At 41.8% G+C, this 25,436-nt stretch overlaps 1 protein-coding gene across 1 annotated transcript in view; it reads right to left on the bottom strand.

Annotated features, from left to right (window-relative positions):
* Positions 1-1,809: 1,809 nt before the first annotated feature.
* Positions 1,810-25,436, bottom strand: part of AMBN (ameloblastin) — a 57,189-nt gene continuing 33,562 nt past the window's right edge. The window contains exons 7-11 of the mRNA XM_069227413.1: positions 23,189-23,227; positions 14,426-14,869; positions 14,291-14,335; positions 14,142-14,186; positions 1,810-2,859 (exon numbers count right to left, since the gene is read on the bottom strand). Of these exons, the coding sequence (XP_069083514.1) occupies positions 2,254-2,859; positions 14,142-14,186; positions 14,291-14,335; positions 14,426-14,869; positions 23,189-23,227 (1,179 nt within the window). The 3' untranslated portion in view covers positions 1,810-2,253. The remainder of the gene's footprint in view (positions 2,860-14,141; positions 14,187-14,290; positions 14,336-14,425; positions 14,870-23,188; positions 23,228-25,436) is intronic.

Below are 25,436 nucleotides of genomic sequence, written 5' to 3'. Positions count from 1 at the left end.
AAGTCTTGGCAGCTGTGTTGGTCTCAACTCTTTTACATTGTCAGCTACTTAAAGCACTGAGCAGGTCTAATATTCTTATTGTGTAAATCCTTGTTAGAGAAAATAAAGTTTAAAATAATTTTCTGAGAATTATATAAGCAGGTTTATTTCTTAGCTCATTTGAGAGAGCATTCCAGTTTCTTAGGCCTGTCACTGAAAATATGCACTCTCTTTTCCATTGTAGGTAGTTCATTCGGATCATTAGAAGTGTGAGGTTAGCTGATCTGAGAGCTTGGGCAGTACAGATTTGTTCTGCTTTCTTTAGAAGATAATTCAGCCGTTAAGGAACTCAGAGGTCGCCAGAGGAACAAACTTTGGAGGCAAAGGCTGTGCCCAGCCTCAACCGCTCCCACCTGCACCCCAGGAGGAGCTAAAGAAGGTTCTGCCCAGCCAGGCTACATCTTGTGCTGCCCTTCCACACCCTCCTGCCTGCCCATCTGCTCCCACCGAGCTACCTGCTGTGCGCTGCTGCTGACATGTAGGCAGGTCTGTCTCTGAAATCGGAGATAGCTATTGGAAAGGAAATTCTGTGTCTGTATCATTGTTCCCAATTCCGTGGCGAAATCATGATAATGGCTGGATTTTGCAGAGGAGGTTCCAGCTGGAATCATTAATTCCGACTTGAGCATCTCCCCGTCCTAAATCCACCGTACTGGTAATGAGGTTGTTTGTTGTGTGTTTTTTCAATGTAGGGGTCAGTTGGAGCTGCCTAAGGCTAAAACCATATATACAATTCATTGCTTTTATTTGTTGTAGTCCTGTACATCATTTTAAAAGGATATGCTGACAGTAATTTCCCGTTCCTCTGTTTTAAATTTTGTGCGGGAGCAGATTTTCAAATGAAAAATATTGTGCCTAATTAAGGTTGGCTTGAGTTAGACTGACAAGGCCGCATTAGACTGCAGCATTTAAAAGAGTGCTGGTTTATTTGCATGCACGAGCCCTGCAGATTCACGTTTTCAGTCTGTTTGAGAAACATTTAAATTCAGCTGCACATATTGGTGTCTTTCTTCCTGCTTCCAAATGTAACATTCCGATAGCTACCCTGCTCAAGGAAGAGAACTTTGCAACATGCAAGGTTTTGCCGCTGTTATTAAACGTGCAGAAGCAGCCTAGTGTGTGAAGTTTCACTTATGTGTCTACTGTGTGCAACTAAAAGGTGTAAATGTACTGTCCGATAGAAATCACACGGATGTAGGTTTTAATAAATTAGTCGTTCAATTGGTTATAATGAAACTAACATTTCGGTACTGCCGATTTATGTAATGTTATGCTATAAAGGTTGTATGCATTCTTTGTCTACAACATTATAAAAGACATGCAATATAGGGGAAAGCCAAAAAGGGATTTGTATGAATTTTACTTTTAGCTTCGGAGCAGTGAGTGTTGGAGCTTATCTGCATTGGGCTCTTGTTTTAAGCTTTGAGTGAGACTGACCTTATCTCATTCTGCTTGCCACTTAGATAGACCTAGCTTATGATTTCATTGTGCTAAATTCCTTGAATGATTAAACAACATTTTGCTTTCTGCAATGATTATTATATTTGAATAAATTAACAGAACCTATATTAGTGGCTCAAGTATTTGCCTTAGTATTATTAGCTACATTTTTGACATAAGGATTCTCCTTTTCCTGTAACTTGACCACCATAAAATAAATTGTGCGAGGACATCAGCATGCATATCGGCCCAATTTTTGCCTTTCTCCAGTCCTCAAATTTTTCACCCACTTTTGAGCATACAGTAATTCTAAAAAAACAATTATTACAATTAAAGTCTGTACAAGTTTTTATTTGTTATTTTACGCAAATCTGGTCTACAATAGGTACACCATTGAATGTAAGCCATGGCTTAAGGCCTAGCAGTATTGCACTTTTAAAATACTGGACAAGGGTTAACACTTTTAGCATGCTTGTGACATGCACGCATCATTAATTAATTAATGCTACTTGAAATGTGCTTATAGCAACTAATAAAATACAATATACACATTTTAAACATAAATCTTCACAATGAATCACTAACCATCTACTATGCAAAACAATACATGACAGCAAAACTGAGAGCTTGAGGCAGGTATTGTATGGAGACATTGCATGTGCCATTGGCATTGTTGTTTATCGTTAGAAGCGTTAATGGGCCGCATGAATGTTAATGCATGTATTGAGCCTGTAAAGCAAGTGCAAGTGACTGTCCTAAACGCCACAAATTCTCTCATGGTTCCTGAAAATGCCATTTGTTTTCTGACTGTTGGCCTATGTCTTCTCCTGCAGTAGTGCTATCTGTCGTAGTTGTAGTGACTGCAATAGTTGGGACTGCAATAGTTGGTGTCATTTCCTTCTGAACCCCAATAGGAGTTTTATCATCAACCCCCACTGGAACATTGTTGTTAGATATTGCCTGTGTCACTGTTGAAGCCTGAGTTGAAGGAACGCCTAGGGCCGTCTTACTTTGCCCCGCTGGATCTGGTCCTAGATTCTGAAAGTTATTGTTGGGGTTTGGGAGTATACTGCCCTGGCCTGTTGGGTTTCTTTCTGGTATTAGGGCAGTGTTTCCAGGAAGTGAGAACCCAACAACAGGGGTGCCACCTCCATCAACAGGTGAGTTAGATGCAACAACAGGGGTGTTTCCATTCTGCACCACTACCACGCTGCCCTGTCCTCCTGGGGTGCCTCTTGCAGGAGGTCTGTCATCTTCTGCAGTAATGTCTCCTTGGAAGGCAGAGTTTTGCGTCATCCCTCCTCCACTGTGACCAGCACCGATGCTCACATAACCTGGATATAAAGCACCAAAGGCATGTGCACCACCACCTGGGCTTCCCTGCAACCCACAGAGCACAAAGTGATTATAAGACATGTAAACAATAAGATAAAAGTTTACAGTAATACATCTCTAATGACTAAAAAAAACAAGACAATCATACTCTTATTAATCATGCGTTATGAAGAGAAGTTAGAGCAGTTAAGCACAATAAAATTGCATATCATACCCAAACAAATACTTTAACAACCTCACAGTTAAAACAGGAAATAAAAATAAATAGACTTACTGCTTACTAGCCGAACCAAAAGCTAAAAAAAGCACAACTCATCCTTATGCCCCAGAGCACTTCTGTATTGCAGATAATAAGAGTACCCACTTCTCATCCGAGCAATGCAACAGGAGCATTCCCTCGCTCATATGGTTTTTAGCCCATTTTCAATGAGGGGACACATTGCAACTGTATCATCTTAGTGATGCGAACACACAGGCAAAAGCCTTACAGGAGACAAATTTTCATGCGCTACCTAGGAAGTGGCTCACACTTGGTGTACCCTGAGTTAAACCTTTGGCAGGAGGCATGGATGATTTCAGAGACAGGTTTCCAAAATGCAACTCGCTTTACCCTGTAGGGTAAATTAGGAATTAAAATTCCCTGTACGCATTGATGAGCCAGGTTGTCAGATTCTACCAGGCGAACAGAGGTCTGGTGATGGATTATTTCTGATGAGAAATTGTGGTCTTTGCATTTCTACAGTTGACTGGGTACTTCTTGCTCCTCAGGAGTAAAAAGTCTCAGTACTTGTATAGGAGAAGCTCAGTGAATTTTCTCCCCCTAGTGAAGACTTTGATGGCCCTGTAACTTAAAAAGAGGCAAGCTCATGGAATGGAGACAGGCTGTAAGGCATCGAGCAGTAAGTGTAGAGAAATGCCTACTTTCTAAAAGTGGCATTTCTAAAATGGTAATGTTAAATCCAACTTCACCAGTAAGCAGGATTTCTAACTATACCAAAGATGACAATGCAACTCCTTTCAAATCGGAAATTGTCACTTAAAAGTATAAAAGGGAATTTCCACTGCTGGACTGTGAGAGGAGCAGGCTTCACAATAGTGAAAAACGACTTTGGGTGTTTTTCACTACCTGGACATGCATTATTAATAGGTACAAGTCTTGCCTTTTACTTTCTTAGCACCCAACCTTGTAGGTTACCTACGGTCTACCTAAGGGGTGACTTACATGTAATAAAAGGGGGATTCAAGGCTTGGCAAGTAGTTTTAAATGCCAAGTTGAAGTGGCAGTGAAACTACACACACAGGCCTTGCAATGGTAGGCCTGAGACATGATTAAGGGGCTACTTGTGTGGGTGGCACAATCAGTGCTGCAGGCCCACTAGTAGCATTTAATTTACAGGCCCTGGGCACATGTAGTGCATTTTACTAGGGGCTTACAAGTAAATAAAATATGCCAATTGGGTATGAGACAATGTAACCATTTTAGGGCAGAGAGCACAAACATTTTAGCATTGGTCAGCAGTGGTAAAGTGTGCAGAGTCCTAAAACCAGCGTAAACGAGTTCAGAAAATGGAGGGAGGCAGGCAAAAGGTTGGGGGAAGACCACCCTAAGGCTGTCAGGTCTAACAGTTTGGCTTCTGATAAACTGAGAATGCTATTGACTCTTATTCACCAACTGCAGCTTTAAAAATATAGACTGAAGCTGGGCTGTTCTTTTACTTGTAGTTGCTAGTTTCCAGAATCTCCCAGCTCAAGTCTTTAAGAGCCCCAGTAACACCCAGTGCCCCAGCATGTCCCTGCCCATCCAGTGTTTCAAGTGCCATTTGAGCCAATGGTGTTTTGACAAAGTAAAACAACTTTCTCATCAGCACTCAGCTGATCCACACAGGCACACCGTTCTTGGCAGACATCTTTGAGTGATTTCAGTGGTTTCTCAATACTTTATTAGTTTCCAATTCCAAGGTGATGCATTGCTTCTAAGTACATTAGCCTTATTTGAACAGTAAAGCAATATCAGGAATTGGTAAACCATTCAAAGTCCCCCCCCCCATTCACTTATATACACACTAGCGGCCATATTTGAATGTTTTTCACATACTATAAATGCTTTCCAATTCCAAGATAGACATAGAAGCACTAGTTAGCCACCTTGAAATGCAAATACAAGAGTTGGCAGTCAGCGCTTTCATAACTTTATAGCTTGGGCATGAATTGGCATATTAAAGGCCAGACTTATTGGCTTTCCCAATGTTTGTTTTTGTTTTTGTTTTGACGCTATGTCGGAATTATGAAGTGTCATATTACACAAATATGCATCCTCGTGCAGAAAACCAGGAGTTTCCTCTTGCTTGAAATGTCCTTGCAGGTTTTGTATTTACCTCTGGGGATCTCATCCAACCACCTTCTTTCCCTATTTGACCCAGCAAAGCATTGTTGCTTTTGAGGGACCCGGTCAATTCATACTCCATCCTAGGAACCCATCACCACTGTGTTCTGCTGAAAGCACTTTGCCTTCCCCCACAAGTGATCTCCGAGGGCTTGGACTGAGCTTGCCTCTTGTTAAGAAGTCTCAGGGCCATCAAGGACTTCAGAAGGGGGAGAAAATCCACTGTGCCGGAAAACGGATGAAACGCCGACAAAAATCGATGCATCACCTGCAGAATCGACACATTGCTCGTTTTGCTGCTGAAATACTGCCACAGCACCTCCCGAATGGATGCAGCACCTGATTTTATAATCGCCGCGCATTCTGGATTTTCCACTCATCGTCCTGTGGAATCAAAATATCCCTGCATCGCTGTAAGGAGCCAAGGCTGCACACCCGGAAATTGATGCATCCCCTTGCTTGCAAGGAAAGAATCAACGCATCTCCTCCGCTGCTCTGGAAAAATCAACGCATCGCTTTACTTTCCGACACGGTCCCTCCCCTGCGACCCTCTGCGTCATTATTTTTGATGCATCTCAGCTACTTTGTGTTAAAAAGATACACCTATTGATTCCTATGGATTAAGACCTAAACTTCTAAAAAGGGATATGTTGACTTTTGCTTATTCGATTCTTGGCATTATGGGCTTACTTTAGTCAGATAAATATTGTCTATTTTTCTAAACCGGTGTGGAGTACTTTTTGTGGTGTTCGCACTGTGTTACTGAATGAGTTATTGCACAAATACTTTACACCTTGCCTTCTAGGTTAAGCCTGTCTGCTCTGTGCCAAGCTACTGGAAGAGTGAGTACAGGATAATTCTGGTTGTGTTGTGACTCACCCTGACTAGGATTGTGGTCCCTACTTGGGTAAGGTGCATAGCTCTGCCAACTAGAGACCAAGGGTCAGATGTACAAAGCCTGTTTGCATTTCCTAACAGTATGAATTGGTTTTTCGGACCGTTAAGAAATACAAACTGGGCTTTTCTAATGTACAAAGCCCTTTAAGGAATCGCAGAGTTTGAGAATTATGATGTCTACCCTGTAAAAATCGCTTCCTTATAAAAATCGCAATTTGCGAATCCCAGAATAAGAAATGCAAATAGGTATTTCCTATTTGCATTTCCTATTCTGAAGTACCATGCATTTCTGAAATGTGATTTGGGTATTTTGAGATGCAGTTACCAGCGATTTGAAGTCGGTGGTAACCAGGTGCAATTTATAAAAGGCACCCCAAGGTGCTATTTTTAATTGCAATTGAGCACACACATGCCCCTTAGGCATATGTGTGCTCTACAGGTGCACCAAGGGAAGCCTTTTTCCCATTGCTATCCCCGGTTTTGCATTTCCTAGACAGCGTTTTCTTAATATGAAATTGCTATTTAGGAAATGCAAAACTGGCCCATTGACTCAAATGCAATAGGAATCGCTATTAGGAAATTGGTATCTTTGTACATGGCATTTTCGCTATTCCTATTTTGTAGAAATCGCTATTAGGAAATCGGTATCTTTGTACATAGCATTTTGCATTTCTTAAATAGCGATTTCTATGAAGTCATTTTTTAAGACCTGCAAAATTGCATTTTCGTACATCTGGCCCCCAATTTCTAACACAAAGGAAAATGTATCTGTCTAAATCAACATTATTTACGGCCAGTGCTGAAAATATATGCATGAGACAGTGAAGAAAAGATTTATTAGGTACAATGGGAAATAAACGGGGTCGAGAAAGACCCTGGTTGGCATCCTAAAGCAGGAACAAACATGTCAACTTGCCCACGGACACACAGAATTTGCTCTCCAATTATAATACCCTCATCAGACTCTAATTGTTCAAACCGTCACAGGTGCGTGAGTTGAAAAGGTCTGGGACATAACCTGTGTGTTTGGCTGGACAGGAAAAGGTGGGAGCCTGCCATCCCACATTTCACCAGTTTAGCTGGAGCCAGATTGATCCAATTTTGCTCTGGATCTATGCTGCCAGAGACACAGCATGTAAAAAGAGGTGAATGTGGGCATTAGTCTTGTTTGATGCCTGTGGATGGTGTAGCTATTTGTGGCTTGCGAGGGTTAATGGAAGGAATACAGAAATACATTCTAAGAATCTCTTGTGTAACACCGGCATTGAGAGGGAGATTGCTGGTACCACCGAAAGATAAAAAGAGGAAAGTAGGGTTGCTTAAATCCGTCATCCAACCAGTCATATATGGTTACAATGGAAGCTGCAAAATAGGTGATGAAATTCAGTGCCACGTGCAGGTGTAACCCAGAAAGCAACAATGCCATCCTTGTTACACAGGGGTCATGCCTGACTACACCAGTGCGCTGCGATAATGGGATAGTAAGAGCCTGTAACGTAGACAGACCATTTTTATTTGAAAAGATGCTGGTGGCATTCATCCATAACCGTTTTTGCCCAATGGTACTGACCACGTACTAAAACATTTTAGAACACGACGATACCACATTTCAGCCCTGCGCTTTGCGGCAGGCATACACATCATCCTCATTTTGGGTTTTGAAGGTCGCAGGGGCGGCTCCCCCGCAATGGAAGGTCGAGAGGTGGGCAGGAAGCTTTGGCGAATATGCTCCGCACGCAGCTCAAGAGCAGTTAAGCCAATAAAATCGCATATCCTACCCAAACAAATACTTAAACTACCTCACAGTTAAAACAGGAATTAAAAATAAATAGATTTAGGCAGCTGGAGGCACATCCAGAAAATAACTGTGAGGGTTCATAAAGCGTTTGTGTTCCTAGAGGTGAAAATAAATCGCTAACAAGTTTCTTAAATGCAACACTAGGCTAGGATGAGCACAAGCTGACACTAGGGAAACAAAAGAAGGATAAGTGTGTCACAGGGAGTGTTCTGTATATTCATTTACAGTCTAGAACAATCCAAAAAATAATATCTGTCTGATGCTCACAGAAGAGGGAGTGCTTATAATTTGAAGTCAGGCAGAGGTTTACAGGAAATTCTGGGCAACTTGAAAACATCGAGGAAAAGCTAAGGTATTTTTTGTGGAAAACAAACTTTAATACACCTGTGTTGAAATCAGCTTAGGAAAGGTCGCTAGGCGTTGAATGATTTATTAATTGACTGAAACCATTTCCAAAGCTGCAAACACTACTTCAGCAAGAATTGTCCTGTGCTTTTGAGGGGTAACAACCAGGGCATATAGTTAGTAAACAAGCATTGGCAAAGGCAATAGGTGTCCCCTATACAAGAGCTATTGGCTTTGGCAATGTGTTTTGCCATGTTGTACACCAGTGTGGCTCTTGTTCAGCATGGCTAAAAGTTAGTGGAGTGTCAGAGTGCAGTGAGGGAGCAGAGTGTCATTGAGCTGGGACTAGAGTGTGGTGGATTAGATTGGACTGAAGTGGGGTTGATTGGAGTGGGGTAAATTGGATAGGAGTGGGGTGGGGTGGGTTGTATTTTATTGGAGTGGGGTGGGTTGGACTGGAGTAGGGTTGGTTGGATTGGAGTATGGTGGGATGATTGGAGTGGGGGTGTTGGATTGGAGTTGGATGAGTTGGATTAGAGTGGGGTGGGGTGAATTTGACTGGAGTGAATTGGGGTGGGGTAGATTGGATTTCTGTGGGATGGACTGGATTGGAGGGGGTGGATTGTGGTGGATTGGAGTGGGGTGAATTGGGATGGAGTGGGTTGGATTGGGGTGAGGTGAGGGGGATTGATAAGTGGACTTAACGTGCACCAGTGTTATTTACAAATATATATATCAAACTGTGGTTGTTAAAGCAATTATGATTCCATGTGTGACACCCATTTCTTGAGCGCCGCAAATCCTCAACTAAGAAAAGGTGTTTTAGTGTGATAGATGACAGCAAGGTAAAGACCATGAAATCAGTCTGACTTTGCCAAGAGGTGTGATTTGTCTGTTCCGTCTTCAGAGAAACTCCAGATGTGCACTTTGGGTTTAATCACTGAATCCTTCCCAGTGGTTTTCCCTATGGTTTAAAAATACACTGGTTTATTGAGATATGGAAGTTAGATAGCATATTCACAAAATACTGCATGGTGGTACATGTAATGCCTTTGAATTAGGTAGTAGGATACTGATGTGTAGGCAGTGCTTAATTTGTGCTTGTTGTTTCCGGTGCTGAACACCAGCACTTATTTTGGAGGGCCGGGGCTTATTCTTCTGCCTCAACCATTTACTGCGAGTAAAAGACAAGAGTGAGCTGAAGGGGCAGGGGGTGGCTGTAAATGGATTAAGGAGGCCTGAGATGGCTTCAGGATTACGCTGCCTCAGTATTCTGTGCTTGCACTTTTAACTGCAGTTTAAGAGGAGGGCTTTGGGCACCAGCACCCTTTTCTTTACAAATTAAGCACTGTGTGTAGGGTCTACTACTTTAACAAACTGTTTGATCCTAGGCAGCTGATACTGTTCCTATGTCTCTGTCTCTTATTCTGACAATCTGAAACAGGCTCAGATACTGGCTTAGTGCAAAATATAAACAGTAAGCACATACCTTAAAAATCAGTCCCCAGAATGGTTTTCATTCACACTTTCAGGGCGGTTTACACGCAGATGACTGCATTTGCATCTCAATAACTGAATATGCTCATGAAGCTGCTTTGTGCAGAACCCCTCTGTGCTGCAGGCCTCTATTTTAACCATAATAGGTACCTCTTTTTAGTTTCTTAGGGCTTTAAGAGTGACAGTTGCTTGTCCTTTTGGGTAGTTAAAGAGATGGGAACCAAAAGTCAGGACAACCGGTGACCTGTAGTGCCTGTGTGAGGGTAGTGGGACACAAACCACAACTGCAGGACAAACCTGCAAAATGCAAGACAGTTGGCCACTGTAATTGCCGCAGTTATGCTGAACAGATAACGCACTGATTTCCGAGGTTCCGATTTCCGCAATAAAATTAAACAAGACTAGACGCAGCATTGGTGCTCCAGTCACTATGGGAGTTTTTTTTATGACAGTAAGCAGAAGAAGGCAATGTAGGGAATAAAGTAGCACAATGGATTGATTTCTCTATAGAAAGCATACACGCAATAAAGAATTTAATGTGAGGGGTATAATCACTGTCCTTTTCAGATGTAAAATAGTCCCTGATGCATCGCAATTGAAATACTTCCTGGCATGTATAAGGGTCCATTAATAGGTCCATTATTAGGCCAACAGCCTGTTGTGAAAATGTAATTCTCTTATGTTGTTGTACGTCCACGTTCAGACTCTATTTTATATCCCCTTTTAATGGTGAATTTTTACATATTTTACACTAATACAATAATTTTTGGTAGAAATTGTCTACCTGTAGTCTGTACATTTAGGCCCATATTTATACTTTTTTACGCAAATCAGCGCTTGGGCAGATTTGCGTCAAAAAGATTACTGCCGGCTAAGGCCATTCCAACGCGCCAGCCGGGCGCCTTATTTATGTAATGACATTAGCCGGCGCTGCGGCCTGGTTTGCGTCAAAATAAATTATTCAAACTGGGCAGCGGAGGTGTAGGGAAGAATGACTTCTGTCCCCTGGGCATGGCCATTGGGCACAGTGGCATGTAAGGGGGCCCAAGTTAGGCCCCCCTATGCCACTTAAAAAAAATACAAAAAAATACTTACCTGCACTTACCATAGATGGGTCCCCCCATCCATGGGTGTCCTCCAGGGGTGGGCTAGGGTGGCAGGGGGTGTCCCTGGGTGCAGGGAAGGGCACCTGTGGATTGCTTCCATGGTCTTCTACCATGGAAAAGAGCCCACAGGTCCCTTAATGCCTGCCTTGACCTAGGCGTTAATTTTTGACGCACAACAGGATTTACGTCATTTTCCAGCTCCGCCTCCCAGCCGTGCAACATTTTTGCCCGGTTGGATAAATATGGCGCACGGGTGTTTAAGTCATTTTTTGGACGGGAACGCCTACCTTGCATGTCATTAACGCAAGGCGGGTTCACACATCCAGAAAATGACGCACACTGAGAAATTTTGACATTCACGGGGTCGGGCATCAAAGTATAAATATGGTCTTAGTGTTGCGCTGAATTTGCGTAAAAAGAAAATGATGCAAATCCGGCGCAAGCAGAGTATAAATATGTCCCTTAGTTCCAGGGTCATAGAATCAGAACCTGGTGCCTTTGTTTTATTTTCTGTGCTCATCAGGAGACAGCTCGTTTATGATAGACAAATCCAAAAGCTGTTCTGCACCTCGGTCACAGTGTGATAAGTAGAGTGTTTATTATATAAACATCATTCATGCTAGGCTCAGGGAGAGGAGCACTTCATGCTGGGATTATCATGGGACCGCTGTGAACTGAGTCTGAGATGCAACCCTGTGGACTCTGACCTCTATCCTGTGATGTAAGATACCCTGCACACTTAGACCGACTTCCTGACACCTGAGACCAAGTTATGGGGGTTAGACTATCCCAATTGATATGGCAGAGGGTACTCCCACTGTGCTCTCTTTAGTATATGTGCTAGAGACAGACAGGAGAACAGTAACATTAGTAACAATTAACATGGTTGAATTGTTTGTATTTTTCACCATTTACATAATGCTCATTACAGTAATGTGTCTAACCTGTCTAATAATCACAACTTACTTATTAGAAGATTAGGACCTCTTCAATGAATAGTTTGAAAATACATTTTCGTATCTTTTCCTATTGATGCCATGGGCATGCAAAAGTCACAATGGAAAGGGTTAGATCTATTTCCAAAAATTCATAGGGAATCAGAGTGATTATGTTTGAGGTTACCAAAACAAACCAACATTTACTGATGATGTATGTAGACTAAGGGCCTGATTTAGATATTGCTGGAGGGGTTACCCCTTCACAATGGTAACGAATATCCTGTCCGCTGAAACCTAATTCCCTCTATTTCCTATGGCCCCAGGTCTCTATTTGTGAAGTTCTTGTGATATAATACACATTCCTACTAAACTCATAGAAACCGTATAATAATGGGTGGAGCCAAAGCCCATTGTATGTATATTTTAAAGAATTGGTAACACTGGGCCTGTTCTATAAAGTTTTTTAACCATCACATAACCTCAAATTCTGTAAATATGAAGGTTAGTGCCTGCTGAAACACTTTTTGTATTGTACTAATTCCAATTAAAAATTCAGGGAGTGTTTCCTGAATCATTAAATGGGGTAATTAAATGTTACAAAATTTTATTTGGAAGGGGTATGTTGAGGGTGGACTTGATTTCAGCCTCAAAAAACTTGGAAGCGGAAAGGGCTTTTGAGGAGACCCCTTTCCTTTGAGATTATTGACAAAAATCTTTTGAGGAGCAGACTATGATTCATGGGACCACTGTCTCTTTATAAAAAAAATTGTTTGTTTAACTTTTCATTCTTTCAAATACATTCCATTTTACTTTTTGGAAAATGTGATGCATTGGAAAAAATAGATCGCTTTATTTAAAGGCAATCACAGACATTATGGTCTGCTGATCCCAGCAGGCCACCATGCCTATAGCTTTAGAAAATCAAAGTGGGTCTTAATTTATGACCTCCCTCACGCATATTACTGAGGTGTGTCGAATTGCAACCCACTATGCTCCGGAATTTTGTGAACAAACCTATTAGTACATAGATCAACTCAAACAATGTCTTTCCATTCTCAAAAGGCCAGTGCACAATTTGCTACCAGTTTTTATAAATAGAATTTTCGTACACCAATCCCCATATATCTTGTAGACAGCTATGCTGTCAAGCCAGATGTAACCAGGCCATCAGTATCTGCATGTACTTAACACTTTTCTAACTAAACTGTAAGCTTGTGAGACTAAGGGGCCGATTACGAGTCTGGCAGTCATAAGACCGCTAGACTCACGGTGGCAGTCAGACCACCATGGTTTTGGTGGTCCGACAGCCACATTATGAGGTTGGTAGACAGACCAGCCAACCTACTGCCGTCCCCATCAGGATCCAAGATACCGATGGGCTGACGGTGGTCCTGGTGGCAATCAGGCAGGGCAGTGCTGAAGTCAGCAACATCCTGCTGATCACAATATTGTTCTCCACCAGCTTTTTCATGGCGGTTTCACCATCATGAAAAGGCTGGTGAATAACAAGTGCCAGGGGCCAAAGGGGGACCCCCTACACTGTCCATGACTATGGCATGGGCAGTGTAGGGGTCCCCCTGCTCAGCACCCTTGAAATGCGCACTGTCTGCTGTGCAGACAGTGTGCATTTCAAGGGTGCTGGTGCAACCTGTGTGTGGCAGCATTGCCGTCGGCTCAATTATGAGCCTGTAACAATGCTCCGCACCTTTCCCACTGGGCTGACCATCGGCGGTAACCTTGGTTTCCACCGGTCAGCCCAGTGGGAAAGTTGCAATCGGGCCAGTGAGGAGACCACCAGCACCGTGGCAGTATCTTCATCAGGAGTTTGGCAGATGGATGTTTCCGTCTGTCAAACCTCTAATGACCCCTTATCACAAACCCCACACTAACCCCTGGCTTGACATTGGTTATTGATCTCAAGTAAGGTCCACCGTCTTATTTTTGTACTATTTAAATCTTGTCATTTTTTTGACAAGAAGCAACATTTTAGTGTTGATGCTATGCATATGTCGTCTTATTTCATAAACAGTCAGGGTACAGCTGTATAGTTTGGATTGGGATACGTAGCTTCTTGCTTACCGGCTGTCATTGTAATGTTGAAACCACAAACAAACACACATAGTGAAAAACAAGTTATCGAAGCTCATCTTCAAGTTAGATGTCCAGAAGCATAAAAGAGTACACAACTTCATCCCATCTAACTCAGACCAAGTAATCAATGCTGAGAAGTTGCTGCATGCATTTTAGGGTTAATTTCTGAAACAATGGGTTGCTAGTTTGTGATATGTGCAAAATGTATATCTTTGACATATTTCTATGCAGCTAACGTTAACCGGTTGTGGGACTGAAGCTCAGTTGCCTACCTGCATTTCTTCAGAGCTTACAATGCCAAGCTTTGTAGGTGATCCCTGTGAGAAAACAAGCAACATTATTGTTAATCACAAACCTCCATCACACAATAGCATTGTTTTCCTTGTAGAAAACTTTCATAGGCATTACATGTCAGACTTACTGCAGGGTCTGTTGCATATTGCATGTAATAGAGTCCAGGGTATGGCTGCAATCAAAAGAAGAATGAAACACATAAATGTGCATTGAAGACTAAAAGTAGGGAGAAACATCAAAAAGACTGTTAAAATAAACTTACATGGTGCATCGGCCCCTGATGCAGTTGCGGATAGATTGGTTGCATTGGGCCTTGGTGATGGTTATGATGGGCAGGTTGCACTGGCCCTTGGTGAAAATGAGGATGGACAGGTTGCACTGGTCCATGGTGAAGGTGAGGATGCACAGGTTGTATTGGTCCTTGATGAAGTTGTGGGTAAAAAGGAAGCATCGGTCCTGGATGAAGCTGTGGATGAACAGGCTGCATAGGTACTTGGTTAAGCTGTGGAAGCAAGGGCTGCACTGATCCTTGCTCAAGCTGCGGGAGAACTGGTTGCATCGATCCTTGGTGATGGTGGGGTTGGATGGTCTCAGTTGGTCCTTGGTGAAGCTGAGGTTGCACTGCTTGCACTGGTCCTTGCTCAAGTGGTGGTTGGACGGGTTGCATTGATCCATACTGAAGCCATTTTTGTATTAGAGGGAAGAGCTTTAAAATGAAAGATTTGCTTAAATGATTATTTTATTTTTGTGAAGATTTCATCAATGGGCTTTACAGGTTATCAAAGATAGGCACCCACATACACAATGCCAAAAAAACTAGCACCTTTCCTGTCTCATAAAGTCATCCTATGCCCTCCCTAATATCTTATTACTCTCCATCCCTTTCCATAAACCGCTTCACTACCCACAGTCTCCTCGTTACACTGCTGCCTTGTCCTTTATCCACTTCACTTAACCTTACGTCCTTCCAAATCTATTCTAAAATGGCAGGCATCTTATTAATGGTTCAAGATCACCCAGACTTATGACCAATTACTGAAACTATGTTTGCAACCTACAACAGGAGAACAATTTCTGGCTCATGTCTGAATGTACTACGAGTGCCCAAAGCTATTGCGAGTGCATTATTTTTATGCTGATAGAACGAATGAGTTGCAGGTAACATGGGAATTGCATAAAATTCAATTTTTATAATATTGTTAGCGGGAAACATCCTTTATGCTGACTTTTTTATAACGAAGTCCTGGTTAACGAAAGCGGAACAACGCTTTCTTTAACCACAACTTCGTTATTTTGTGCCTTAACCACGCATGTCCTGAACAACGAACATGCATGGTTAAGGTACAAACAAGGGAATTGGCTGAGGAGGACGACGCAGATGACGAGGTTTTGGGGAGGGGGTGGGGGGTCGGGGTTTTAGGTTTTGGGGTGGGGTTGGGGGGGTGGGGCGTTTTTGGTTTTGGGGAGGGGTGGGTGGTCGGGGTTTTAGGTTTTGGGGTGGGGTTGGGGGGGTGGGGCGTTTTTGGTTTTGGGGAGGGGTTGGGGGTTCGGGGATTTTAGGTTTTGGGGTGGGGTTGGGGGGGTGGGGCGTTTTTGGTTTTGGGGAGGGGGTGGGGGGTCGGGGGTTTTAGGTTTTGGGGTGGGGTTGGGGGGGTGGGGTGGGGTGAGGCATGCAGGATCAATGGGTGCCTGTTACTAATGACTTTACCAGAAATGCCTTTACAACGAAATATCGTTGTTAAGGCATTCGTGGTAAAGGCATTAGTAGTAACAACGAGGTCGGTGTTCTGACCTCGTTGTTTAGGCACCCGTTGTTTTGTCAGTCGGCATTCCGTCATACAACCATTGTTAGCACATGTTTACCAGTTCCTAAGCAATATTCTGTTTTGTACGTTATGTATTAAAAGGCCCATAGTAAATGATAATGACCGAGAATACTTTCATCTTTACACTCATACTTGAAGCAGCCAAGGCGTGGTTGAGCATGTTTAAAGATAACTCATTTTCAATTTGCATTCTGCAGTATACTTTATGCCTTCCTTTACCAAAGCTGTTTCTCAATCAAAATGATTCACTTTGTAATGTTGCCACTGTGATTTTGTGGTTTTCTATCATATTGAATGCTAATGTTCACAAATGATGGATCTTTGAATGCATATATTTTCATCTAAATACTTCCTTGCTACATGGCCACACTTGAGTTTGTCCAATTTGGACAGACCCTGTCTCCTTTTAGGTGAGACCTTTCCCTCACACATTTTCCTGCATACTCTTTTGTAGTGTATGATAAGGAAACTAACTAAATTAACACTGATGTGTTATTGTGCTGAACTCCGATTTAATATTTTGTGTAGCTATTCAAACCAATGCTAGAGGTTCCTCGGAGAACCTCTGCTGTGTTCCGCCATCTCTAACTTGTTCCCACACTTTCGATACTGCAAGAGTCTTTCACCTACTGTTGGAGTCATGTCCCAACTCAGCAAGCACATGCCTGGTTACATTCCTTCACCATGATCAACCACTCCAAATCTATCAAAGAATGCCCTTAAGAACTATAAACGTAGATGACTGAAAGGCTTTACTGAAATTCTAATACAAGTGTTTGGCAGAGGATGCCAGAAATCTGACCTCATTTTCACTTCCAATAACATCACTTGCTGCTCTGAGGTTTTCTTTAACTGGTTAGTGCAGATAAGACATGCCACTGTCTCCCTCACCACTACTTTATATTTTTTCCCCGTTCCATCTTCTGCTTTCTCTCCAGAGTTACTTCCAACACCAGATAATGTACATCATCATCTCTCTTTCTCCTTCAGATAATTCACAGTCCCAGGAGATCACATGATTCCTGAGGCTGAGATGTATGCCTGTAGCCTTACATGTAAGCTATTTTATTGTTGGTAGTCGAAACCTCTAATCCCCAGTGAGTATCTCTTGCTAGTCTGAAAAGATCTTCCTCCCTCTGTATGATAGCCTCAAACTGTCATAGATCCACAGTTCACATTATTTTATTACTATCCAAACTAGGCCACTTAACTCTAAGGGTGATGCATCCCAAACCCAGTATCTTCAAATCCACAGTACTAGCTCTTCCTGCCCCCTTCCCTGAATACTAGATCACATAGCTGGATTGCAAGGATGAAATTGTAGGCAGTTATTTAAAGAGATTCCTTGGAATGCAAAGAACAATTGTCAAATGTCCAATGTCTGTTAGCTGAAGTAAAAACCAAGCCCAACTTCATGAATCAATCACCAGGGATCTATACTTGTGGAGTTCATGGCAGAAAAAGTTAGTTCTTCCTTCAAATACATTTTTCTAGGGGATTGAGGTAACTCAAATTACACAATGGTATCATATCTGTTTTTTTTTTTTTTTGCTGAACAACATGTGTGTCAACTTTGCTCAGCATTCACTCACCCAACCTTCTAAGATCACACACTAAGATACACTAAAGACCGAATCCTTAACACAAATCAGTTGGTCAGATCACTTTGGTATTTCTTTGACTCGTGTTTTTCCAGAATCTCAAAGATGGGACACCAAGAAAATCCAAGGTATGAACCAGAAACTATAAAGACATCAACGTGTTACCCTTAACAACAAGTATATAAACATGTAATAGACACCAAAGTGAAGCCTGAGAATAACTAGCTCACAAAATATCAAATAAATGTGAGGATTGGCATTGCCAAAGAACAGGGCGAATAAAAATACATAGATTGAAAAAATAGGAAGAGGGCCAAAACCCCTCTTTAAGGAACCATGAAACTCCATGGAAAAAATACATAAAACACAAAAACATATGTTCATGTCCAAAGCCATATTCCTCAGAACTGTGCTATGAAGGAAGATATGACTTGCTTACTTCAGACCACTACAGGTTGCTATGTTAAAAGGGATTGCTTGGCAAACATTTGAGAAATAATGTGCAAACCAATGTCCCCTATGCAAGGCAGTATTCTGGTAGATACTGGCAAGACAAATCAGTGATAATCACCCCATATTTAATGAGCAGGGGTGACCAATATTGTGACTTGATGGCCCCTTAGTGTATGGGTCGCCTAGTTAGAGGCTTCCCTGGAAACATCAAACAACTCTTCATCAGTATAAACCTGGTGCTTTCCCTAAGTCTAAAGAGATCTGGGAGAGTGCAGATTTAGTGGGGAGGAGCACTGCTGATTTACTGCTGCATTCCATCTTTGCCAAATTCTAAATAAGGCTCAGTTATATTAGCTAAGTACATTAAAGTCACATGTTTCCCGTAAATATCTGCCCGGCAATATTTTTTTGAGCAAATCATCCTTTTACTTTATAACTGACTCCAACATTTTTGGGACAGTTCCACTTGACTTTAAAAAAGTCGATGTAATCCTTGCTAAAAAAAAGCCACAGGCAGATCCCCTGATGCTACAAACCTTTTGACCAACATCTTCCTCTCCTGTGAATCTAAATTTCTAGAACAAGCAGCTAAAAAACTCAAATCACTTATAGAGTCCCAAGATGTACTTCATGATTAACAAGCAGACTTTCAGTCCTCTCATTGCAGTAACGCAGTTATTACTTTTCATGATTGCTGATGGTGGCAACCTGACCCTATTGGATATATCAGCTTGCTTTTAATCCCATTAACCATAAAATCCATCCTGATAGACTCTGGAGATGCACTTTTAGAGGTTCAGCTTTGACATCAGTGGTAAACCAAGGATGCCATGGACCCTACAGCAGACTGGGAAAACGGGTGCCTTGTCTGCTACTTGCTGTGCAAACTACAGCAATAATCAGGTTTTTAGTGGACTCTTCGGGCCTCTGGGTTCCAATGTCACTGAACCTGTGCACCATTGATAGCTACAACCCTTTTTGGGAAGGTGCACCTTGTTCCTCTCTACCTTGAAGCAGTTAAACTACAGAGTCCTCCAAGGTGTCACTTTATTACCTCTATAATTAACCTGTAGCTTCCTTTACTGATGAAGCTGCTAAACTCCTGTAACCTCATATATTACAATTATGTTGCTGATTCAAAATTAATCTTCATGTTCCTGCCTACACTGAGAGAGGCAAATACAATCTCTGGAAACATCCTACTTAGTTTTGAGCAGTGGATATGCTCTAACAATCTAAATTAAAGCTCTTTGCCAGAAAAGAGAAATCATGCTTATAGGAGCACCACATACCGCTTGCCAAAGCAAGATATGACCACTTGACTGAGGTTCCTGCCTGAGACTGTCTGTTAATGTCAAAACTTTGGCATCTGGGTGAAGTGTGATTTAACCATAGAAATTCAAATGAACAAGTGGTCAGAACAGGTTTTTTCATCATTGCCTTTTAAAGAAAATTTTTTGCTATCTGATTTTTTCCAAAAAGATACAAATCCCAATAGCTGTAGATCTATCGGGAATTGACTTCACAGATAGTGCATAATACAACTCTCTGCATGCAGGCAAGTTTAGGCTACAACAGCTTTACTTTGAGTAACAGTAGTAAACATATGCAGTTTAAATATTAATACATGATTTATCAAACATGCTGTTGCTTCTTTAAAAATTTCCAAGGGATTTGCCAAAGAAAACTCTAAGGTCAACAGTCGAAATTATGTTATCTGTCCATTGATACAGAAAGAACAATTTGGGGGGACTACGCCTCCTCACTAAACACTGCAGAAGTTTGAAATTCTCATCCAAACTTCTCACAAAGACAAAGGGTGCATATTGTACAACTCAGATATGCCTTAAAAATATAACTCTTCTGTTAAATATGTTCCTTGCCCTTACTCTATTAGGTAACTTTTAAGCTGTTCACCCTGCTTCTGCAATGTATGTATGAGCTACATTATGTAAGGTAACATAACATAACATAACATAACATAGGAGTCTCTGACACGGTCATTCATTCCTCTCTGCTAAACATCTCGGATAAACGCATCAGATAAATGGCAGAGTTTTGAAATGGTTCTTTTCTAGTCTGGATAATCACATTAAACAAATACACATATCAAACTCTTTCTCCAGCACCCTGCACCCTCCTAAAATTGGCTCCTCAAGGCTCCATCCTATTAGTGACAGTATTTAATTTCTACATGCAACTCAAGTTCTCTACAGCAAATCAAACGTCTCTCATCATGTATACATTGTCACAGCTTTTTATGAATACAGCCAGTCACAATGTGGTGGAATCATTTCCCAGGCACTTACAGACCTTCAGTCATGAATGTCACACCAGCAACTCACACGGAACCCACTCAAAATGGAGTTTCAACCGATCTCCCTGTCACGCCTGCCCCAACTTTATTCCCTTCCAGTGGAATCCACGCTTGGTTCAGTTCATCAGCTTGATTGCAAGCCGTCCATTGTTAAATACTATGATCCTTCTGTGTCATCCAGGACACAAATCTAAATCTACATGTGCATAGAAACGACTGGGCTAGATGAGGACTACAGCACATACCTTATTACAACAGATGACTTTAAATCAGTGGTTCAATCTCTAGCCCTATCAAGACTTGAAAATGGAAATACCTTATTCTTTGGCATCCCCAAAATTCACCTGCCCCCTCTAAAGGCAGCACTTCATGCTGCTCCCATGCTAGCTTCAGGATCAAAAGATCAGAACACGCAGCTCTGGTCACTCTTCAGTGTTTTCCCATAAAAACCAGCACTTTATTCAAGCTGGCCGGTACATTTAATAAAATATTTCACTTGGCGGCTACATGCTACCTATTGCAAAAGCTGGCTATCTTCGGACTCTCACTCTCACGGGACTGCTGATAATCTTTGAATTTGTTCAGATAATCAATACCGTTAGGACAATTCTTTTCAAGAAATGAACCCAAAGTATGAAATTCCACTCCTCCATCTGGACGAATACGTCGTTTTACATGGTCAAAAGAAACTAACTGAAAGGCCTACGTTTTCAGGGTCATTTTCACCCTTATTTAGATGCCATGTCAATGGCTTTTGACACCCTTTGCGGAAACAGTACATATTTCTGAATCTGCAAATATTTAGAGAGTTTATGCCTGCCCCGTTACTACGTTTTCACGTTTTTGTCTCTTTAAGTAAATAGTTACAGAACATTATTCGCATGTCTGTGTGAGCCACATTATTATTCATCGGAGTCAAATTTTATTGTGATGCTGCAAGCTTATATTTGTATATATAATTTGTTAAAGTTCCATGTACCTGTCTGAAGTTCTCTGCTGCTGGATGCGCTCTCTGCTATGCAAAATCCCAAAATATATAATAAATAAATAGTGGGATTTGCTCAGGTAATCAGAAAACTTTGACTATGACTGCTAGTAATTGTTGTTTGCCTGCATTCTAAGTACTCCTCAGTTGAGTGAAAGTGTGTCACTAGAAGATGAATAACTGTTAATTGCTCTGGCCTCTTATTGTGTGCCCTGTCTTTTGCTTGGCCACATAATTGCAAGACTGAGGGGGTCATTCCGACCCTGGCGGGCGGCGGGTGCCGCCCGCCAGGCGGAAACCGCCCAAACACCGCACTGCGGTCAAATGACCGCGGCGGTGATTCTAACTTTCCCGCTGGGCCGGCGGGCGATCTCAAGAAGATCGCCCGCCGGCCCAGTGGGAAAGCCCCTGCAAAGAGGAAGCCGGCTCCGAATGGAGCCGGCGTATTTGCAGGGGTGCGACGGGTGCAGTTGCACACGTCGCGATTTTCAGTGTCTGCAAAGCAGACACTGAAAATCATTATGGGGCCCTGTTAGGGGGCCCCTGCACTGCCCATGCCAGTGGCATGGGCAGTGCAGGGGCCCCCAGGGGCCCCACGACACCCGTTCCCGCCAGCCTCTTCCTGGCGGTGTAAACCGCCAGGAACAGGCTGGCAGGAAGGGGGTCGGAATCCCCATGGCAGCGCTGCAAGCAGCGCCGCCATGGAGGATTCCCTGGGCCAGGGGTAAACCGGCGGGAAACCGCCGGTTGCCCTTTTCTGACCGCGGCTTTACCGCCGCGGTCAGAATTGCCCATAAAGCACCGCCAGCCTGTTGGCGGTGCTTCTGCGGCCCTCTGCCCTGGCGGTTTCAAACCGCCAGGGTCAGAATGAGGGCCTGAATCCTTTAACACCTTCAGCCAGTGCAAACACATTTAAATTCAACTCAGATAGGTTGTCATGTGAAGTGTTGGCATAAGAGGAAATTTACAACGAGTTGCATAGAAGAATCAAAAATAATCTCTTGTATTAGGAGAGCAGAGGAAGAAATGCCCCTTACAAATGAGCGGAAGCAATGAAGTAAGTAATGAAGACATCAGAAAAAAGAGTAAGATTTAAGCATTTGCTTGCCTGAAAGTTTTGAGGAAGTCCGGCTTCCTAGATGTTGTAGAGCTACTAACAACAATATGAAATGGATCTAGAAAAGAACATGAAAATCCAGGAAGAACGGAGAGCATTGCCGTTTCGAGGGCTTGGATTGTGGAAGCAAGAAGGTATCCGTATACATAGCAGTGCCATGATTGGAAATAGGGTTTTAAATGTTTAGGGATAAAGAAAATAATAAGGTGAAATATTGGGAAATGCCAGCTTTGAAATAAAAGGACATACCAAAGGAAAAGAGACCTAATAGTGGCATATGAGACACTAAAGAAACTATTACAGGCGGTATAAAGCAGTGCCCAGGGAGGGACACTTATGGTAGGACACGATGGTGCATAGATCGAAGTGAAAAACGTCATTAAAGTTCCTTTTTTTAACATCTGTACCAGTGTACCATTGCAGTTTGACTCTACGTCTGGTGTGAGGCATTCAGTTAAAGATTCCCATTTTGAACATGGTAGCAATGTATGTATGCATGCCACTCCATGTGGCTGTCTGGCTCCCTTTGTTTTAAGTTTGGCTTCTTTGTATATTTTAAAATCAGCAAATGGTCTTTCTCCATCTACTTATGTTTGCATATCACTGCCTGCATGGGGTTGTACTCACTATGCAAATGTCAAAAACAAAACATAAGTAATTGACAAATAAGTATACTTCTTGATTAGCAAATTTACAGTGAGCTATGTATGAGGAGGATCTACTTACTGATTGTCCGTTCTGATCAGTGTAATCCCACATTGGAAGCTGTAATAATTACAATATGATTATTTTAATGATGGCCTGGCCCTGGGAGAATAAAAGCAAAATTAGTGAAACATTTAAGCAGGCAACCCTAGAGCAGCACAAACATTTTACGAATAGTTTCCAAAGCTGTAGTTATGTGAGATGAATATGAGATTCTACAATGGACGTAAAAGCTATTGAGAGGATGGCCTTGCTTCAGCGCCACACTACTACTTATTCGCCTACAAAAAACCATAACATTGATTAAGCAGCAGAGAGCATTGTATATGTATCTATTTTCAATGCCAACAAAAGTATTTTGACTGTGCTCATTAGCCAATTTGGCACTTTTGCAGGCACAAAGGGAATAGTTGTCACAAAATGGTATGTAGCTAATGTCCTCCATCTCAAAATATGGCAAGATGCTGGGAGGAAAGTCAATGAAGAGGATGTCAAAGCTAGCTAAGAGTTGAAATATTTTCCAAAGAATAGCACTTTCAAGTTAACCTGATTAATATAGAAGCCAAAAAGAGAAATGTAATAAAAGTAACATATATTTTCTTTGAAAGTAAACAAATATTTAACATGCTGATTTGGCATTCCATACGTATACTCTATTATTAATGGCAATCATCTATTATTTCATAAATATAAAAACATGCATCTAATGAGATAAGACATTTGCATATTGGAAAAACTCTACGTGCCTATCCATCCACTTATCAATGGTTTATTGTATCAGATATCACCATGCATTTTATCAAATGGCATGCAGCCAGAGTTTTTTTCCATGAATCTTAGGCATAGCTATGTCACAATAAATGTGTATATGCAGATTTAGAAAAGGGCTGGATTATACATGATACAGGCTATAGTTTTGGCATAAACATTAGCTGGGAGAACCTTCATCTGGACAAGACACACGTTAAAGTCTTCAGCTGAGTTAGGATAAGACAAGACCAGAAGAGTTTTTGATAGGCAGAGGCAGGTATATACAACATAAACCCCTGACTTCCATAAGTCACACATTTGCTTCTTTGTTTTTTGCATACGCAACATCAATTCACATAAAGCTTTTTATTTCCTCAGTTCTGAACAACTAACTCAGCAGGTCGCTCATGTTGTTCATAGTGTCAATGACAGTGACACCGTAAATGTTTATCATAATTCCTGTCTACCTTGCTAATTTCCCAATTCCTTAATCTATTACTTTGAACAGTCTAACATCACTCAGTCTGGGAACTAATACAAAGCTGACCTCCCACAGCCTTGTAGAGGGTTGGATGAAATGTGTACATTTTTTGTTAGCAGGAAAATAACACTTAATGGTGACAGGAATTTACCACAGACAATCTCAGTTCATGTCATGAAAAGAATTACCTTCAAAAGCATGTATGGATTCTGTTGTTAGTGATTATGATGAATAAATTTGATCAAAAAATGATTAAATTTAAAAGGTTTGTTGTTGTTTATTAGTGCAACTGTCAAATGAAAGATTACAACAAACTGAGAGTTTAATCAAATTGAAAAATGTTAAAATTGCGAGCAAAAAGGGAAACAACTTGTAATCATCAAAGTTAATCAATGGGGTATTATTGGCAGACTGTAGCGTGCCTTGAGATGTCTGTTCTCCCTTTGCAGATTTAGCCATGTGGGAAACTCAGGACAGCGTCAAAACACTGTTAGACTTGGAACTCCAGGAGTCAGCATGGATGGTTCTGTGCCAGGTGCACAAATGTTTCTTCCTAATGGGCATTACAACATACCACAGTAACTATGCTTTGGTTGGAGATTACACTCTCCAGAATCCTTACCAGGGCTGTCTTGTCAGCACACTAATGTACCATGCCCTGCCAGACACTGGGTGCTTATTATTCAGGAGAAATCCGGTATGGTTGTTTGGTTTCCTGTTTGTTTTAAACCATAACCAGTGAGTAGGACAGACAGAGAAAGCAGACAACTGCACCTCGGTGGTTGGAGCACCTGTGGTACAGTTTTTTTCCAGTTACAAACGCTTGAGCTCTAGCGCTGGCTGGGTTTGCCAAATAAAAAAGTTACATAATAACTATGCAGCCTGTAATATATTTCTTATATATGGTTCTAGCTTGCCATCGAGAAGAATCCATAACTAAAGACTTCAAGTGTATGTGTGAAACTATTAAACAAACGTTTCATGTGCTATTGTTCGTGAATCTCTGAAAATAACAGATTAAGACACCAGTGTATGCCT

This window comes from Pleurodeles waltl, chromosome 1_1 (genome assembly GCF_031143425.1).
Source record: "Pleurodeles waltl isolate 20211129_DDA chromosome 1_1, aPleWal1.hap1.20221129, whole genome shotgun sequence".
Classification (NCBI taxonomy): domain Eukaryota; kingdom Metazoa; phylum Chordata; class Amphibia; order Caudata; family Salamandridae; genus Pleurodeles; species Pleurodeles waltl.
Note: the sequence above shows the minus strand (reverse complement) of the source record. Positions and strands in the feature narration are given on the sequence as shown.